This window comes from Anopheles aquasalis, chromosome Y (genome assembly GCF_943734665.1).
Source record: "Anopheles aquasalis chromosome Y, idAnoAquaMG_Q_19, whole genome shotgun sequence".
In the NCBI taxonomy this organism is placed as follows: Eukaryota; Metazoa; Arthropoda; class Insecta; order Diptera; family Culicidae; genus Anopheles; species Anopheles aquasalis.
The window spans coordinates 4,408,391-4,425,670 of record NC_064879.1 but is presented as its reverse complement, the minus strand read 5'-3'; the positions used below and the strand labels follow the sequence as shown (position 1 = coordinate 4,425,670).

Sequence of the window (17,280 nt, the reverse complement as noted above, 5' to 3'; positions counted from 1 at the left end):
AGATAACCCCCATTGGATGTCCGGGGGTAGTAGTTCCGGTAGTAGTTTACTAGTTCCCATTAAGATAAATAAAACAGTGAAACAGACCGTAACAATTGTCATCATACATTTGTAGGTTTTTTTTTTGTTGAGCTTGAGCCTGCTGCGTGTTCTGGTGAGACTGTTCTTAAGAGACAACCGAGCGAACCATACATTACGAGAGTGTAGGTATTCACACAGGTACGGTTTTTGGGTTCTTCTGGACTCCTACGTTGTTCGGGTGCTGTGGCACAGGAAGCTCTAGTTGTGGTGGTGGTGGTTGCGTAGCTCGCCGGCGATAGCAAAGAGGGCAAGTGATAAACCGATCGTAAGCACGCAGAAGGCGAATTGCATGTCCAGCACGGTGAGCACCTTAAAGTTGGACTCCATCATACTTTGGACGACGCGCCAGTTGCGCAGTGTCCACTCGTACCGCATTCCATCGATCCAATGCTGAACCAAACCACCGCCAACCATGCGCAGAAGTACCCGGTTGAAACACTCGCCAAAGACGGACCGGCGCTGCAACACGTAGGCCAGGTTGTAGGTGCGCGGGCACTCCGGTATCAGGTGCAGCTGGCGCGTGGCCATGTAGACCGCGTTGTCCAGGGCAAGCGAAGATTTACGCGTAACCGTGGCTATATTGCCGAGCCGGGCGACGCGCGTCAGCATCGACTCCTGCACTGGCAGGTGCACCATGCGACGCCGCAGCGAATCCATCAGCGTGCTGTAGTTCACGGCGAACACGTCGTCTAGGAAGCCCCGGTACTTCACCGGTATGGCCATTTCGCTTTCGTCCAGCTGCGCCAACGAATTGATGTCGCGCCCATACATCGGGTTCACGAAAACGGCCGCCAGCCCGGACTGGTAGAGCGAGACAAAGATGAGGCTGACGAGCAGGAGGCCGGTGAGGAAGAGCCGCTCGGGACCGGCACGAGTGAACCGCTGGTAGGGTGCACTCAGCAACAGGATGTACGTGTCGATCACTATCTGCAACCATTGGCGACCCCGGGACGCACGCCGTAGCGCTCGCGAATGGTTAAACAGCACAGCCCAGCGATATCGGCGGGATAACCACCCGCCGGTGATGGTAGTGGCCGCGGTGAAACGATCTGCAGCACGCGTACGCACACATTTCAGGGAGGCACGCAGTACCGCCCAGCACACTGAACAGAGCGCACCCAGACCGACCAGCATGGCCCAGATGTCGGCGGGAAAGATGTACAGCGGCCGCAGGTATTCCGGTATGCGGCGGGCTTTCCGCACCAGACAGCATACCGCGTCCGAGTACACGCTGGCAGTGAACTCGAGGTCGCGTGTAAAGTAGTCCTTGATGAAGAAACCGGTAAACACGACATCCACCTCGCGCCGCACCAGCCGGCCCATGGCGCCCGTGAAGCTACCATTAGGCATCCGATCACCGAACAGATCGGCATCGGCCGGCACGTGGATTACTGAAATGAATTGAAAAGGCAATCGAGACGGTGAGATGGACGGCTGCTCTCCCTCGACTATCGCTACTACTATCGTATATACCTACCGGTAATGTTGAGATGCTGTTGCAGTACGTCGCGTGCGGTAATATCCGCTCCCCGGTAAACCGTCGCCGCGCCTTCACCCATCACCGGGTTGCTGTAGACCGATCGAAATACTTCCACGCGCACCGAAAATCCATGGAAATTATGGCATGGAACGTCCGGCAAACCGTTACCGATGGCCAGATCGATCAGTGCACCGTGTGCAGGATTCTGACGAGCACCGGGGCACTTGGTGGTGTCGGGTTCAATTTCCTCCTTCGGTGCGAACGGGTCGTAAGTAACGATGGTGCTGTGCAGCTGGACAAATACTCGGAACGCACCCTGGCGCGACCAGATCAGCCGCAGCACTGTCACCAGCTGATCCCGCTCCTCACGCTCCAGTTGTCCTTCATTGGGCCACCCCAGCTTCTCTTCCTTCTGTTCTTCTTCACCCTTCACCTTTTGGCCCTGCTGCATCGACTGGTTTCTGGCTACAGTAGTAGTAGCAGTAGTAGTAGTAGTGGCTAGTAGCAGCAAATAGGTACCGAGGGGATCGAACAGACACGCATAGCCAGCGGTCAAGAAGGCACTCAGGTTGCCATAAACCACATACCCGGCACCGGTGCGCGCATTCTCGTTCCATTGCGATCGAAATCGGTCCCCCTGCCAGCTTAACCCCGGTGTGCAGGCATCCTCCATCGGCGACTCGTAGCTGTAACGGCGCACCGTTCGCTTCTGCTGCTGCTGCAGTAGTCGCTCCTCGTGTCGCTGATCTTCACTAAGCACACCACTATCATAGTCACCCCCGGGTGTGACGATGTCGATCGCATCGATACTGGCAAGGATCAGCTCGATCTGCTCGGTCATGGAACGTGGGCGCTGCCGATCTTGCTCCTGCTGCATACGATCTGACAACACCGAAACACTTAACAGCAGCAGCAGCAGCAGCATCCGCGGCAAACGTGGTATGAACCATCCCGCCATTGACTGCCTACCATCCAATCTCCCAGACTTTCCTAGCAAAACGACGAGCGGGCATGGAGTGCGAATGAGGTAAAATTGGTTCCGATTGTAACAGAACAACATGCCAGATGCCCTCGATAGAGAGAGAATGCAGATTCGAAATCGATTCCTCGGGCAGCAACTATTAAATATGAACCCCTCATCAATCATGCATATTTGGTCCACATTGGCATGAGTTATGCATAAGCCCTAGGGCCCTTCATCTTGCCCCTTCGTTAACGCCATTAGCCAGCGAAGTATGCGGCATTCGGCAAAGGCCAATCGTTCCAGGCCTAAAGCGACCGACCACGTGTGCTCAACCACTGCAACACGTGAACCATTTCTCGCCGGAGTATTGACGTTGCGCAAGTCATTTGGCTGTAGTGCTGTCAGTGTGCACACAAGATTGAATAATTGATGGCACTAGCTACCGCTGCGCGATGCTATTTATTACACAAATACTATATGGCAACACTCGTCTTCGAGCTGGCTGTGGGTGGAGGTTGCCGTTCGCTCAACGGTCGTTTGTGCCATTGCCAACCACTCATGTCGCTGTCGATCGGACCAAGCTTAGCCAGCGTTTGGTAGATGTCGAGCGATTCACCATTCGGCACTTGGTAGCCTGCTTCCAGACCGTTTGGATTCGAGGGTGTGCGACAGTCGGCGTGGGCTTCCTTGCGCAGCACCCGATCTACTTCGACCGTTGAGAAGAAGGCCACGGACTGGGGAAGGTCCTTGAAGCCGATCCTGTTGACGAAAGTGTGTGTGTGTGAGAGAGAGAGAAAAAAAGAATTGAGTTGCATAAATAACTGGAATGTCCGGCAGCCATTGGTGGGTGGAGGATCCAGCTTATTACCGATGGGCACAGAAGGAACGGGTCAGTAGGTTGGTTACATGCATGGCTAGCGCTGCCTTGTGCGCGTAGCGTTCCGCTACCAGATAGCGAACCTCATCGTGGAAACTTAAGCAGAAGCGTATCCGGTCTCCCATCAACCAGCGCATGCAAACGAGCATGAGATGCAGAAAGTCGACGGCCCCGCTCTGCACCACCCAATTGATGCGCGTCGGCATGAACCGATCCACGTCGGCACTGTGTGCAGGCTCGAGGGCTCGGCTGAGCCGCCCGCCCAGGAACGGTGTGCTCGGACGGTCCGCACTCGCTATTTCCTCCAGCCGGTTGAACATGGCACTCTCGGTGCCACCACACCACTGGGGCGGATAGAAGAGCTCATCGACGGCGTGATTGAACAGCCGTGCCAGCCGGAGCGCCTCGTACGGTGTACAGTACCGCGGAGCTTCCGGGTGAGTCTCTAGCCATTGCTCTCGCAGCCGGTGCAGTCGGCGGCCCTTGGTGAGGGTAAACATTTTGATTGCCTTCGAGCGAGCTTCCGCCTGCGAGATAGTCGGGTTGAACTGCTTCAACAGCCGCTCGGCAAACTGCTGGCCGGCACCGTAGATACGCGCATAGTTAATGACCTTGGCGTGATCGCGTGAGATACCAACTGCCCCAGCCGTAACACTGTGCATGTCCGTGCGGGTCGCCTTGGTACCGCTGAGCGTCATCCAGCCGAACGGTGTGCCACCGTGAAGTGCACCGGGGCGTGCTACGCCAGCATCACCGAGTACCGAAGCAATCCACAGCTCTTGGCTATCGACGTCAGCACCGATGATTCGATAGCCGCTCGGTGCCTGCACCATGGCCCGCAACTCCGATCCAATCCGTTCGCGCTGCGCATTGCTGGCCGTCATCCAGGTGGGCTCGGAGGCGCGTCGTGTGAGGGTGCCGCACACCACTACCTGCGGTAGGATTGCACCGCAATCACTCCCCGCTGTTCCGTCCCCATTAATCCACACCACCATTTGCCCCCGGATACGGTCCCGGTTGTTGCGCCAGTACGAAAGCATGCGTGCGATCGAAACGACCCGCTCGGCGGCCCGTCCATCCCCTGCCAGCACGTTCTCCGAGAACTTGGCTAAGAAATCCTTCGACAGCGGGTTCCCCACCCGGTGACCGGCGCCATCCTTGTGCGGAAGCTGCAAAAAGAAGCAGCACCCTTCGAGCTCGAGATTACACCAAACACCGGCCCCGTCATAGGCTATTGGTGGCGCCTTCGGGGCCGGCTGCCCGGTATGCCGATAGTACTCCTTCCGGCTGATTGACTGTTCGACATCACGGCGCAGTTGGTGAAATACCTCGTCGCTTTCGCTGCGAGTGGCGATGGTTTGGCGCAGTTCCACCACCGGACAGGCAGCTACCAGTTGCTCGAGCGGTATCGTCGTTCCCGTTGCCTGTGCTTCGGTGTCCCGTACGTGACGGTACGGCACCAGAAAGCCCCAACCCTGCCCCCGGATAAAGTGCAGTGGATAGCCTTCCCAGCAAAGAGACAGCAGCTTTGGCGCAATCTGGAGCCCCGTGCTAATTCGCTGGTGCGGTCCCGGGCGCCAGTCGGCAGTATCCGGTTTCGAGCAGAGATTGCGATACCAGGCAGGATAGCCGGGTAGTAACGGACGTCGTGCGGGCAGCCGGTCCGCCATCGCGTACAGGTGCTGGAACTGCTTAGCCAATCTTTCTGCCTCGGCGTTACCGTCTGGTGATTGGACAGTCTCGTTACGTTCGCCGGTTCTGCGTGCTACGATAGCCGGCGATTCGTTGTTGGCCGTTTTGGGCGTTTTGGTTTTACGCGCAGCCTTCAGCTTTAGTTCCTGTACGCTCCAGTCCTGATCCCACAGCCACAGATCGCGCTTGTAGGCCTGATTGTGCAGTAACGTACACGCCGCATCAGCACGCTGCGCCAGCAGCTGCTTTCCCTCGATGTCCAGATCATCGTACGCCAGATCCGATTCGGTAAGATAGCGATTCCAACTCGCGTTCACGGGCAGATAGGAGCTGCCCATCTCAAGCATCCCGGCTAGCGTTGCCGGGTGTGGGAAGCGCTCCTGAAACAGGGGCCACAGCTGTACCAGCACGGCCTTGGTGGCTCGCACATCCTCCGCACAGTAACTCATCAGGTTACCAAAGTCAGCCCGCACCTCGCCTATCGTACCCTCGACGAATGTATCTCGTTGGCTCTTGTTCAATTGCTGGCCGCAGTAGAGCGCATACACGTCAGCCAAGTTGTTTAGGGAGCATTGTTCACGCCAGCCACTGTCGGCTGGTGGTAACGCTTTGCTCGACTTTAGCATTGCTCGCTGGTAGCTGGTGATGCCGCTAACGCACACGTGGAGCGACATTGTATCGAGGAAACGGAGAGCAGTTGGCTCGACCCAATACTGTTCGCGTACGCGCGCTCGGTCGTACGACACGTTGTGACCGATCACGATCCTAGGCCGCTGGAACCTGGAACCAGTGCGACAGCTGTCCACCGCTGGATCACTCTCGAGCGGTATCAAGTCACCGAGGCGCAGGGGTTGCGGCCCGTTCGTACAACTCGGATCAGTGTGTCCGATGGGACGGTCGGATGCTAGCAGAGGGCTGGTCCAGGAATACCAACCGTTAGGACCTAGCGCCGTGGCGATGATCGGTGCCATTCCGGCCCGCACACAGACCTCCACATCGAATATGAGCGCCTCGTCTGGTGGGAATGGTATGGCTATCTGTACGGGCGTGCCGTCCGACGATGGTTTGTACCATGTCCAGCCTGCCCTTCGCGACCACGCCTTCGGTAGTGGCGGTGCAGGTGTCGCGATGTCAACGAGCGCATTAACGGCCGTGCGGTACGGGCCACTCTGATCCTCTGCAATACGCATGAAATGCTCCTCGATCGTAGCACCGGACAGCGGCGGTAGCCTAAGGTCCACGTCCGGTAAGAGAATCGGTTTCGAAATGTCGATGCCATGACGGGTGAGCTCATGGTATAGTTCCTGCTTCACGATCGGATCGATTGCCGCTGGCGATGGATCGTTTCCAAATATTTGCCGATGAAGCACCGGTGAGAGCATCTGAATGTTTACCGCATTCATTCGCGGTTCCTTGGCCACCGAATGCCGCTCAATCGCAGCACCTTTCTCCTTTATCCCATTGGTCGATTTGTGCACGGTCTGCTCGCTGCATGGTAAGGTAGTGGCTTTGTCCGCAACCCGTTTCCTTGGTGTAGCCGTGAAACGCTTTACGGTGCTGCGCGGCAACAGTTCGGCACTGTCCGGTGTGGGTTTGCTGCCGAACCATCTACAGCGCAATGCAGTGCGCATCCGCAACTGCAGAACCATTCACCAGCACGTTTCCGCCGGTGGTCGAGAACAAGGTTTTCAAATGTTTACGCAGTTTACCGGCTAGTAGGACCAAGGCTTCTTGCACTCCTTGCACTGTTGTGTTTATCTCAGCATAGCGCGGGCGACTGGCCGTCATCATATGTAAACAGCTGCAGCTGTCAAAGCATGCCAACATAAAAAAGCGCGCAACCGACGGATAGCGTTGAATGTTTACTACAAGGACAAACGAAAACCCTGATTCCCCGTTAAATCAGTAGTGAAAGAGTGTAATAAGTGATTCATTTCTGCATCATTACTTCCGTTTCTTGAATGGCTAACAGTAGTGATGAAAGAAGCCGTATTATCAAGGAGATATCGTTGCGATATCCTTGCCGCGAAAAGATCATCCACAAGCTGTACCAATACTATGGCAGTGGGGATCCCTTTCCACCCGCCCTTTATTTGTACGGCCACGGTGTGACCGGCAAATCGTCCATTCTGGAGTCGCTGCTTACCCAACTGGGTGCGGTGCGCTACTTGAAACTCAATGTGATCGAAGCGTACGCCAACAAGTTGCTGTTCGAAACCATCGCCTTCGGTCTACAGGGTCATCGGCTGTCCTCGCAGAATGGCTACACCTACGCTCGCCGGCTCGACTACATGAAAGACTTTTTAGCGGAATTGCGCCGACTCGATCGGTCGCTCGCTTACGTGATCATGCTCGAAAGTGCGGAACGCTTGCGCGACGCAGAACCGAACCTCCTGCCGATGCTACTGCAGTTGCCGGAAGCTACTGGGCAAAATATTTCCGTAGTGCTGCTATCATCACTACCGTTCGAGAAGTACTACGTCAAAACCGGCATGCCAACCATACCGAAGCTGTTTGTAGCGGCCTATTCGCGGGACAGCATGCTCAAGATTCTCAGTAACGACTTCCACAAGGTACAGGGTTCTCTACCAGCTCACCATAGAACACCCGGTAATCAAGTTCTCGTTTTGTCTTTCAACGTTGCAGATCAAACTGGATGCCCAGAAGCGCGCCAAGCTCGCTGGCGCGGGTTCAGACAGAGCCGAGCTGCTCGATCGTACGCTCACGCAAGAGTTCTACTCCAACTTTGTGCATCTGTTTCTCAGCACTTTCTGGAAGGTGTGCCGGGACGTGACTGAGCTACGGCTAGGCATAACCCAATGTTTCCCTCACTACTACGAACCGGTCATCGAGGGAGCGATCGAAGCCCACGACGCATTGAAATTGTGGCGCAACATCAGCAAGGTACTGAAGACGGCCCTCAGCACCCTGTACATGCGACTAGGAAACAGCAACCGGGATGTCGACATTGGTCAATCGCAGCTGCATTTAGTGCAACAGCTAGAGCTGCCGTACTACGCCAAATATTTGCTGATCGCGGCGTACCTTGCAAGCCACAACCCGGCCAAAGAGGACAAACGGCTGTTCCTGAAGAACCACGGTAAGCAGCGGAAGCGAATGCAAACAGTGAATGCCCGGGCGAAGGTGTCGGAGAAGATGGCTGTACAGCTGGGGCCCAAAGCGTTTGGCATCGATCGGTTGCTGGCCATTTTCTATGCCATTCTGGAGGGAGAGAAGGTTGCCCTAACATGCAACCTGCTGACACAGATCGCAACCCTCGTTCACCTGAAGCTGCTGGCATACGTTAGTTCGGCCGATGCGGGCATACTTGACGGTACAGCCCGCCTGCAGTGCACGGTTGGGCTCGATTGCATCCTGCACATTGGGCGAATGGTTGGCTTCAACGTGCGCCAATATTTGTGCGACTTTTTCTAGCTTCGAACCAGCTTTATTAAATAATGTGGCAGATCGGACAGATGGATGGTTTCGCAAAGCGTTGTGTCACGGCTGCGCAATTCCAGTAAGCCGGTCTCGAGTGATTCATCCCGCAGCACGAATACATACGGCACACCGCAGGCATCGAATGCGGCAGTCAGGTCAGCAGTATCAGCGCCTGTTGGCAGTACCGGGCACAAGTTGTCGAGCAAGGATATATCGGCCTTGCGTAGTACATAAGCGATATGCTTTGCGAGATCGTCCAACTCACCCTGTCGAGCGGAATCTGTCGTCAAAAGAGAGAGAGAGAAGTGTAAACGATATGAATAAATAACTTATAACCTAAATAGTTTTAACAGCTTCTTCGTATTTCCATGCTTACCCTTTGCACGACTTACAATAGCACATTTGAAGGGAGCTATTTTGCGGTGTAATCGAACGGCTCCGTTGGTGGTTGGCGAGTCCAGCGCATCCATGAGCACGGCTAGAGTAATGCGATCTATTTGCTGGCGTATGTTCACTACACTCGGCAGGCTGGTTTTTAGCAGTACCTTAGGGAAATCTTTTACCAGCCTTTCACCGGCAAGCAATTCCAACCACTCCAACTCTACTACATTAGACGGTTTCTCTGGGCTATCGGGTTCCGTAAAATGTGCCCTAAGCGTAACCACACTCCGCTCACAACCATCACTCTCAGTACGATGCGCATCGGAGATAAAGTACCGTCCCGGGTTTGCTGAAAGTCGCATCCACCAGATCTTACGTTGCCGTTGCGCTTGATGGAAGAAATGTGGTGCGTGCGTCGGTTCGATAAGGTAGCTGGTGCATACTACGGGACCATTGCTATCAATCTCCAGGCAGGCCATCGACTTGGTGAAGGGTAGTGCGGTCCTACAGGTGTTAGCACATTGTTCCACGGTTATTCCCAATGGTACCGTGATTGGTGGACGCTGGCTTCTCAGTAGATGTTGTAAGTTTTCACCCAGAGTCATGCCACCGTCACCGGTTAACATGGATATTCTTTGCTGGCCAATCGCAACTCCGGCTTCTAACGTAAACTGTTGTTGTAACTGTTGACGCAAATTGTTCATCAACATCTGGCCTATCGGTGCGAAACGCAGATTTTGCACTACATGCTGATCGAAGGAAAAATCTACAAACTTGCTTCTTCGGCAAAGGTCCAGCAATGACCGAATCTTGTCGATGCCGCTTGCCATTGTACTATAGCTACTGGCTGGATGGCATTTGCTTTCTAGTTGGTTGTCGGAAGAGAATTTTCTGGCGTCTCCAGCGGTATATTCCCGGGTGGAGCCACAAAGTATTCCTCCTCCGTTACCGCAGCGTTCTGCAACACTTCCGCCTGCTGGTCACCATCATTTAGCACATCCTCGCGAAGCGATAACTTTTCCTGCTCCAGTACCGTGTACAGTGGTTCGACACCTTCCGTGTCGATTGCTAAAATCCGTGAGGCGAAACCGATGGAATCTGCCAGTGTTTCTAGGGCGTCACTGTACGGAATAGCGGAAAAGAATGAGTTAACCAAGGCTCATCAACAATCAACCGGGAGGCATTCGGTACTTTGTTTCCAAGTCTACCAGCGAAAGACGCTCCAGCAGCTGCACCGTCTGACGATCAATAGCAGGCTTCGAGTCCGACTCCTGTAGTGTCGTCGGTACGATAGGCTCCGTCGAATCGCAAGGTTTTTGCGGTACTTTCGTTGCGAACTGCAGTTGCGATTTGGCCCAGTTGAATTGTTTGCGCGAGCTTCCTACCAACGGCAAACGTCGTTTACACAGCGTGAAGATCGTCAAACCACGAATCATGTCAGTACCGGTACGTAACCACAGCAAAGCGTTGCCTGATACTACAGTATTTGCTTCCACAACAGAGAACTAAAAAGAATGGGAGAGGATTAGTCAAAGGCAAACAGCATTACTTTGCACTAATGTATCTTACATCTTAATATTACGTGCTTTCTAAATCATATCTTTACAGCCAGCCAGCAACTTCTTGAACACACCGGCAGTGAAAACTCACCACGGTTGCAAAACTCACCATTTGTTGTGAAGAGTTTTAAAGGGCCCTTACATTCGGTGCAAAAAAGTGGCTTTTTATGGCACGCTATAGCGATCCTGAAAGAGACGGTCGCAACGGGGTGCATCAGCAGCAGAGTGTGTTAAAAAAAAACAGGTAAAGTCATCACAATTCATTCCTGCATGTAAAGGACGCAATTTCTACCCAAAAACATAGGAAAAACTTTGGATAAACAGTGGAAAATCGATTTAAAGGCTGGCGGAGCGCGGAACCTGACCAGTATAAACCAATGGAGTAAAGATGTTGCTTTTTTGATTTTTTGGCTTATCTTCTCGCTTCCTCTCTTGCCTCTCTTTTTCACCTGTTTCTAGCGAGCTGTCAAGTCGCAGGTCCATTTTGCTATTCGATCACGGTTGGATACACAAAAGTGCGTGGAAAACTCTTGCAACAAAACCCTCTTTGCAGTAAGTACATTATCCCGTTTTCCCCGTTGCGTTACAAAGGCTTCGCCAACCGGGGGCGCAATCAGCCCCACTCGCGCACCGTGCTTGTGCGACTGGCGAATCCGGCAGCACCCTCTCAACCAGAGAGGAAGCACTCCCCGCCACGGTACACATAAAAACATCCCGGTTACATAATTTTCTCCGGCAGGCAAAATGAATGTCCTGCGTACCGTTCGTTTGGCGGCTTACTCGAAGCCCGCACTCCGCCTGATGCAATCTCGCAGCTACTCCGACGAGATGGCCTTCACGCTAGCCGCCGCGAACAAGGTGTTCTACGATAGCGCCAACATCCGGCAAGTGGATGTGCCGTCGTTCAGCGGTGCATTCGGTATCTTGCCTAAGCACGTCCCGACGCTAGGTAAGTGTAGCCCTGTACCGTGATCGCGCGATACCGAGCAATCCGCAATACGGACCGCTTTCCTGGATTGCTGTACAGCCGGCCGTCTCCATTTCTCATTCCAGCTGTGCTGAAACCCGGCGTTGTCACCGTGTACGAAAACGATGGTGCCCAGAAGAAGATCTTCGTTTCGAGCGGTACCGTCACCGTGAACGAGGATGCTTCGGTGCAGGTGCTGGCCGAAGAGGCCCACCCCGTCGAGGATCTGGATGCGTCCGCCTGCAGGGAATTGCTAACCAGTGCCCAGAGCCAGCTATCGTCCGCCTCGGGAGATAAGGTATGCGGAAGCCGGGCACACTGTCCGTGGCCTGTCGATCGTCGAAGGACGAGCGTCTGAGCAGCTTGCTTACACTTGCTCCTTGCTCTCTCCCCCGGGGGGTGGGGGCCCCACCCCTATGTTTTCCTTTACAGGATCGTGCCGAAGCTGCCATCGCCGTGGAGGTCGCTGAGGCTCTGGTGAAGGCTGCCGAGTAAGCTGCACAACCGCTTTTCTTCCCTTAACCTCAAAGTAAACATCGTGCGATCCTGTGGGGCTTCGACCGGCCTGAGATAAGTCCACAGATTCAGTTAATAAAGTTAGATGTAATCACCAACTCATCTGACCAATCTTCCTGCGCGGATAGCTTCATTTTCAACCGCTGATGAACGGTGCGATGACGCTCGTTTTTTCGGAAATGGCAAGCGAAATGTGCGTAAACGAATAACCTTTTCCAAAGTCCTTCAATAACAGAAAATCACTGGGTAGACCGTTGTGGAGCTTTGTTGATGCAACATCAATTAATCTGCTTCACAGCGACGATTAATTTATCCGTTTGGCAAGAAACACCACATCCATGCAAAGAGATTGGATTCCTCGATTGCCCCTGGGCGATCGTATTCGTTGGCCTAGCTATCATTTCAAATAAATGTTCATGTTAACGTTGTTTCAAATAATGTCAAATAAACTGTTCCTTCTCTCCTGCATGTGGCCTTTACTCGTCAGCCGCCAAAGCAGCATTGCAATGCAAACGCGACAGAGGAGTGCAGTGCGGTGCTGTGGCGCTTTATGGAAAATCGCTTCAACAATTTATGCAAGCATTGTTAAGATGTTTTACTTTTAATTTTGAGCATTGCGTCGCGCCACCCTGAAGGTTAGCCATATTTTATCGCCAGCAACCATCAGATAGCGGTGGAACGGATGCGCGGCCTCGCAATCATTAAAATGCAACAATCCCAAGGCGGTGCCTGAATGCGCACCTGGGTGATTTTTGGTTCCGCGCGCGTATACCGTACCGCGATAACACATGGAGGCCGCTAGTCTGCCAGCCGGAAATACTAACAAGAAGTCCGTTATGCATAAAACTGTTTCACAAAACAATAACCTCTAGCACCGTACCCTCAATCACACTTCGTTTCGTGTGGCGGGCAGGCATGTGTTTGTTCGATGACCGGTTGGATGCGATCTAACATAGCGAACAACACAATTCTAAGCTGCCTTCCTTGAATACATTTCGTGGTCTATATTTCCAAACGAAGGGCCAGAATGTGAATAAACCGGTTTTTCGGGCTTAAATTTAAATCGGCTCAACAACATCGGGTTGTCGACCGATAGGCACATATCTGCGCGGATGCCGCGGGTTCTCTCAGGAAGAGGTGCCACCTGATAGGACCAGAACCGGTCCAGACTAGACTTCCCTGGCTGCCCATCTTCAGCTGCGATGGCGATGGTACGGTCGGTGCTCGGCTTGAAGCACACGTGGACCACGTGGGCTATGTGTGAGAAATTCGGTGGAGCCGTGCTACTCCCGTCGGTGCTCGATGATATGTGGTACCATGGGCCATGGGAGGGTAGAACGATGGAACGATAGACATTCAGTCTACTCTAACAACCCTCCCTCCCCCCTTCCCCTTCTCCACACCTTCTCCTTTCTCCACGTCTACTACGATGGTCTGAAAGTCGAGGCCTCGCGATCGCCATCGAGTGAAGGTCACACTAATTACAGATGCGAGCGCGTCGACCCATCGTCGCGTCACTCTCGCGCGATGATGAGCCCCGCAGGGTCCACGGCCAAACGGTGCTGGGTGGGGGGGGGGGGGGGGGGAAGAGGAATTGCGCCGCCGCCCATCGGCAGCACCGGTTGGCGGTTGGTTGAAGCCCAACGGCGAACGTTCGGTTCATTGCTGCACGTGAAACGGTTCGAGCCGGCGGCTTAGGAACTGTGCTCCTTTGGTTCTTAGTTTTCCGCGAGTAAATTGAACTAGCTGTGAGCGTACGTGTGTGTGTGTGTGTGTGTGTGGGTTTTAGTGTATGTGCGTATGCACGTGGGAGTGCGTGTGTTTAGGTCCTTTTGGGTTCTTGGCGTGCAATCGAGCCACTACCACGCGGGCGGGACTACTACTATAAATCGATCCGATCAGCCACCCATCAGCGGGAAAGAAGAGATACAGACAGAGTAGCATGCATGCGTTCTCCAATCATCCTAGCGGGCTGCTGCCCGTGGAGCAGAACTACGATCCGAGCAAACCGTCAATCCGTGAGTTCTTCGCCGGCCGGGACGTGTTCGTGACCGGCGGCACCGGCTTTATGGGAAAGGTTCTGATCGAGAAACTGCTTCGTTCGTGCTCGGAACTGCGGACCATCTACGTGCTGATACGCGAGAAGAAACACAAGAGCGTGTCGGAGCGTATCGCCGAGATGCATCAGCTTCCGGTAAGCCTCCCAGTCCCCCAGGGGGGCAGTAGCAACAGCTTACTGGTGCCGGAGTCTGATCCTGATCGGTTCGTCCTTTGCTTATCTCCCGCTTATCTGTGCAGCTGTTTGAGAAGCTGCGCCAGGAGGCGCCACATCTGCTCGCCAAGACAGTGCCGGTGCGGGGCGACGTGTCCATGCTCGGGCTCGGCCTATCGCCCGACGACCGACAGCAGATGCGCGAAGTATCCGTCATTTTCCACGTGGCCGCTAGCGTCCGCTTTGACGATCCACTGCAGGCGGCGATCCTACTGAACACTCGCGGTACGCAGGAGGTGGTGCGCTTCGCTGAACAGTTGCCGGACCTGCGGGTGCTGATGCACGTCTCGTCGACCTACTCCAACCCGGACCGGTACGTCATCGATGAGGAGGTAGGTTCGTTCGTCCCGTTATCGTTAGCCAAAGCTTCGTGGATGAAAAAAAAACTACCAGAAACGTATGCGCGTATGATGGTTTAGGTGTATCCAGCGTACGCCGATTGGCGCGACACGATCCGGATCGCGGAGCACTTCGACGAGCAGACGCTGGACGTGCTGGCGCCAAAGTACATGGGCTTTCTGCCGAACACGTACGTGTTCACCAAGAGCCTGGCGGAGCAGATCGTCGCCGAGCATGCCGACCGGCTGCCGTTGATCCTGTTCCGGCCCTCGATCGTCATCTCGTCGATGAAGGATCCGATACCGGGCTGGATGGACAACTTCAATGGCCCGGTCGGGTTGCTGGTCGGTTGCGGTATCGGTCTCTGCCGGACCATGTACTGCGATCCGAACAACATTGCCGACTTTACTCCGGTGGATGTGTGCATCAAGGCGATGATTGTGGCGGCCTGGAAGCGCGGTACCGAGGTGAACGTTACCCACAAGGAAAGGTAAGTTACCCACGCTCAGCGGGGGAACGGTGTGATTATGCAACTTTACCCTCCGATGAAGCGTGGGATTTTCTCCGTGAGAACAAAGGCGTTGTTCTTGATTGTGCGCATTTCATCGAGCGTATCTTGCCCTATTTCGAGGGCGATGGAGTCATTAAATTCGTTTCAAGCGCCAATGCCTGGATAAACGGGCAAAGGGTCACCTCGAAAGATCCGATTAGATGCTTATGGGTGGCTCAAAATCCTGGTCGCCCGTAAAATGTCTTCCTCCTGGTGGTGGTGACCTTGGTCTACACACGCTGTGTGACTGGTTCGTCTGGTATCTCCCAACAACTGTTCCATTCGAGAATGCCTTCCGGTAGCAAGTTCCAGTTGGACCAGCTTGAATCCTTCCACATCAACAACTCTTTCCCCGCTCCTAATTTACCACTATCGTTTGCTCGGCGCTGTTCTCAGTGCGAACCCGAACCTTCCGATCTATAACTGCTGCATCTCCAACCTGCGCAATTCCACGATGGCGCAAATCGTCGAAATGGGTCGCATGATATCGAATGAGATTCCGCTCGACAAGTGCATCTGGGCACCGGGCGGTGGCATCACGCAGGTCCGTATCTACAATCTGTTCCGGGTGCTGCTGTACCATATACTGCCGGCCATTCTCATCGACGGTGTATTCCGCTTGATGGGTCAAAAACCATTGTAAGTGTTGCAGTGCGTTAGCCGATTCGACCCCGATTTTACTATTGTCTGCATTTGTCTGCATTTACAATATCACTCCAGCCTGGCGAAACTGCAGCGCAAAATCTACACCGCCAACGTGGCGCTCGAGTACTTCATTTTGAACAACTGGGACTTTAAGAATCGCAACTTCATCCGGTTAGCGTCGGAGATAAAGCCCGAGGACAAGTAAGCGAATACTGTCGCATCTACAATTTGCCGTCTTTTTAAGATATACCCCACCCCTTTATGCTTGCTATCTCTCTCTCTCTCTCTCTCTCTCTCCCCTACGCGCCACAGTAAAGACTTTTATTATCGGGACTTTATCGAGTTTGATGTGACGCTGTACTTCCGGAACTGCATACTCGGTGCCCGGCGCTATCTGCTGAAAGAGAAGGACGAAAATATTCCCAAGGCGCTGGTTCACCTGCGGCGCATGAAGCTACTCGACAAGGTGTGCAAAACCATCATCGTGGCAGTGTTCCTGTACCTTCTGCTCATCCAGCTCGATCTGCTCGGCATGATACTGCACCTGGTCGGCTATACCCCGTCGTTCGATCTGGGTTGCAAGTGACTCCCGGCCCGTGCGCGCCCCATCAGGCTTGCCGGTGTTCTCCATTTTATTTTAAAAAAACAAAACAACAATGGTGAAATGAAAGGAAAATAAATGGTGTTTTAGAGTTGTTTCGCTCTAGTTTACGAGAATCGAATTAACGCGCATTGGGAAAGTATACTACAGCGAATGCTGTGCGCAATTGATGTAGTAGTAAGTAGTAGTAGCGATGGCCGCCGTAGCACGATTGCTTTTGCTGCACACACGCTCGCACAAATGCACGCGCTCACGCTCTCGACCAACCATAACCAATACCGACACTGTGTAACCGTATCCTGTGGAATTGTGGAGCCATTAGAGTGCTGAATATGCCATTTACCCGACTAGACGTTACTTATTTAGGATTCCCCTACTAACAGACAGCACCTAAATAACGCCGCGAGGTTTATTAAAGCCATTTTTCTCGTGTGAACGCACGAGAAAAAATGCCCAACATAAGCCTTCTCATTTAGGCGTTAATTGGGCGGTGTTGTTGGTAGGGTTGTATGTAGCATAGTTACCTGGGTTGAGAGTTGTCAAACTCGCACATCAAGAATTCGGACGACAAATAAATCGGATTCGGTGCAATCCGGCCTTTAACTTATTATTCAGGCATCGCGTATACTATTTCCTCCAGGTACGTAAGTTGTGAAATACCCAATGATTGGTAAATTTGCGCAGCCAATCCTACATTCCTTGATTAGTCTTAAGCTGTCTCCAGGTGGCTCAAAGTTACATAAACAAAACGAATGAATCCGCGTACTTCGCAGTGGTTGATGGCTACGAAATCTATTACTGTTTCTTACTGTATTTCCAGCAGCTTCCTTAACGCCTCTTCTCCTACATTATTGATACCGTGTCTTATTTGCAGTGTTCTTCATGATATGATGCGACGAATAGAATGCTGCCAGC

General features: G+C 53.5%; 8 protein-coding genes across 9 annotated transcripts in view; 4 read left to right on the top strand and 4 right to left on the bottom strand.

Annotated features, from left to right (window-relative positions):
- Positions 1-115: 115 nt before the first annotated feature.
- On the bottom strand, positions 116-2,810 carry LOC126580002 (uncharacterized). The gene is made up of 2 exons (XM_050243822.1): positions 1,559-2,810; positions 116-1,472 (listed from the first exon to the last, which is right to left on the bottom strand). The coding sequence occupies exons 1-2, from the start codon at positions 2,706-2,708 to the stop codon at positions 280-282; spliced, it is 2,343 nt and encodes a 780-aa protein (XP_050099779.1). The 5' UTR covers positions 2,709-2,810; the 3' UTR covers positions 116-279.
- Positions 2,811-2,854: 44 nt separating this feature from the next.
- LOC126579998 (DNA polymerase subunit gamma-1, mitochondrial) lies at positions 2,855-6,852 on the bottom strand. The gene is made up of 2 exons (XM_050243815.1): positions 3,394-6,852; positions 2,855-3,284 (listed from the first exon to the last, which is right to left on the bottom strand). Exons 1-2 carry the CDS (start codon positions 6,741-6,743, stop codon positions 2,999-3,001), a joined length of 3,636 nt encoding a protein of 1,211 aa, XP_050099772.1. The 5' UTR covers positions 6,744-6,852; the 3' UTR covers positions 2,855-2,998.
- Positions 6,853-6,956: 104 nt separating this feature from the next.
- On the top strand, positions 6,957-8,651 carry LOC126579828 (origin recognition complex subunit 5). The gene is made up of 2 exons (XM_050243463.1): positions 6,957-7,667; positions 7,741-8,651. Exons 1-2 carry the CDS (start codon positions 7,056-7,058, stop codon positions 8,527-8,529), a joined length of 1,401 nt encoding a protein of 466 aa, XP_050099420.1. The 5' UTR covers positions 6,957-7,055; the 3' UTR covers positions 8,530-8,651.
- LOC126579829 (DNA polymerase subunit gamma-2, mitochondrial) lies at positions 8,521-9,746 on the bottom strand. The gene is made up of 2 exons (XM_050243465.1): positions 8,912-9,746; positions 8,521-8,815 (listed from the first exon to the last, which is right to left on the bottom strand). Exons 1-2 carry the CDS (start codon positions 9,744-9,746, stop codon positions 8,526-8,528), a joined length of 1,125 nt encoding a protein of 374 aa, XP_050099422.1. The 3' UTR covers positions 8,521-8,525.
- Positions 9,747-9,781: 35 nt separating this feature from the next.
- Positions 9,782-10,790, bottom strand: LOC126579830 (glutamyl-tRNA(Gln) amidotransferase subunit C, mitochondrial). Of its 2 annotated transcripts, none has more exons than XM_050243467.1 (3): positions 10,486-10,790; positions 10,108-10,421; positions 9,782-10,037 (listed from the first exon to the last, which is right to left on the bottom strand). In XM_050243467.1, the coding sequence occupies exons 2-3, from the start codon at positions 10,350-10,352 to the stop codon at positions 9,782-9,784; spliced, it is 501 nt and encodes a 166-aa protein (XP_050099424.1). In that variant the 5' UTR covers positions 10,353-10,421; positions 10,486-10,790. The 2 variants fall into 2 exon arrangements, with proteins under 2 accessions (XP_050099424.1, XP_050099423.1); XM_050243466.1 differs by having other exon boundaries at positions 10,585-10,696.
- Positions 10,791-10,900: 110 nt separating this feature from the next.
- LOC126579623 (ATP synthase subunit delta, mitochondrial) lies at positions 10,901-12,426 on the top strand. Its single transcript, XM_050243100.1, has 4 exons — positions 10,901-11,027; positions 11,215-11,424; positions 11,529-11,740; positions 11,875-12,426. Exons 2-4 carry the CDS (start codon positions 11,220-11,222, stop codon positions 11,935-11,937), a joined length of 480 nt encoding a protein of 159 aa, XP_050099057.1. The 5' UTR covers positions 10,901-11,027; positions 11,215-11,219; the 3' UTR covers positions 11,938-12,426.
- Positions 12,427-13,634: 1,208 nt separating this feature from the next.
- On the top strand, positions 13,635-16,443 carry LOC126579680 (putative fatty acyl-CoA reductase CG5065). The gene is made up of 6 exons (XM_050243212.1): positions 13,635-14,152; positions 14,257-14,562; positions 14,650-15,059; positions 15,516-15,758; positions 15,840-15,965; positions 16,077-16,443. Exons 1-6 carry the CDS (start codon positions 13,901-13,903, stop codon positions 16,348-16,350), a joined length of 1,611 nt encoding a protein of 536 aa, XP_050099169.1. The 5' UTR covers positions 13,635-13,900; the 3' UTR covers positions 16,351-16,443.
- A 455-nt stretch (positions 16,444-16,898) lies between these two features.
- LOC126579843 (paraplegin) overlaps positions 16,899-17,280 on the top strand; it is a 2,852-nt gene continuing 2,470 nt past the window's right edge. The window contains exons 1-2 of the mRNA XM_050243489.1: positions 16,899-17,005; positions 17,240-17,280. The exon at positions 17,240-17,280 is cut by the window's right edge and continues 1,958 nt beyond it. Coding sequence (XP_050099446.1) covers positions 17,253-17,280 — 28 coding nt within the window. The 5' untranslated portion in view covers positions 16,899-17,005; positions 17,240-17,252. The remainder of the gene's footprint in view (positions 17,006-17,239) is intronic.

Bases quoted from the DNA above. Each gene is read 5' to 3' on its own strand.
- LOC126580002 (XM_050243822.1), bottom strand. From the start codon at position 2,708: ATGATTGATGAGGGGTTCATATTTAATAGTTGCTGCCCGAGGAATCGA. The intron at 1,473-1,558 runs GTAGGTATATAC...AATTCATTTCAG, and splicing joins ACAGCATCTCAACATTACCG to TAATCCACGTGCCGGCCGAT.
- LOC126579998 (XM_050243815.1), bottom strand. From the start codon at position 6,743: ATGGTTCTGCAGTTGCGGATGCGCACTGCATTGCGCTGTAGATGGTTC. The intron at 3,285-3,393 runs GTAATAAGCTGG...TTTCGTCAACAG, and splicing joins CGTTCCTTCTGTGCCCATCG to GATCGGCTTCAAGGACCTTC.
- LOC126579828 (XM_050243463.1), top strand. From the start codon at position 7,056: ATGGCTAACAGTAGTGATGAAAGAAGCCGTATTATCAAGGAGATATCG. The intron at 7,668-7,740 runs GTACAGGGTTCT...TCAACGTTGCAG, and splicing joins TCAGTAACGACTTCCACAAG to ATCAAACTGGATGCCCAGAA.
- LOC126579829 (XM_050243465.1), bottom strand. From the start codon at position 9,746: ATGGCAAGCGGCATCGACAAGATTCGGTCATTGCTGGACCTTTGCCGA. The intron at 8,816-8,911 runs GTAAGCATGGAA...TTTTGACGACAG, and splicing joins TATTGTAAGTCGTGCAAAGG to ATTCCGCTCGACAGGGTGAG.
- LOC126579830 (XM_050243466.1), bottom strand. The intron at 10,038-10,107 runs GTACCGAATGCC...TATTCCGTACAG, and splicing joins CTGGTAGACTTGGAAACAAA to TGACGCCCTAGAAACACTGG.
- LOC126579623 (XM_050243100.1), top strand. From the start codon at position 11,220: ATGAATGTCCTGCGTACCGTTCGTTTGGCGGCTTACTCGAAGCCCGCA. The intron at 11,425-11,528 runs GTAAGTGTAGCC...TTCTCATTCCAG, and splicing joins TAAGCACGTCCCGACGCTAG to CTGTGCTGAAACCCGGCGTT. The intron at 11,741-11,874 runs GTATGCGGAAGC...TTTCCTTTACAG, and splicing joins CGTCCGCCTCGGGAGATAAG to GATCGTGCCGAAGCTGCCAT.
- LOC126579680 (XM_050243212.1), top strand. From the start codon at position 13,901: ATGCATGCGTTCTCCAATCATCCTAGCGGGCTGCTGCCCGTGGAGCAG. The intron at 14,153-14,256 runs GTAAGCCTCCCA...TTATCTGTGCAG, and splicing joins CCGAGATGCATCAGCTTCCG to CTGTTTGAGAAGCTGCGCCA. The intron at 15,759-15,839 runs GTAAGTGTTGCA...ATATCACTCCAG, and splicing joins TTGATGGGTCAAAAACCATT to CCTGGCGAAACTGCAGCGCA.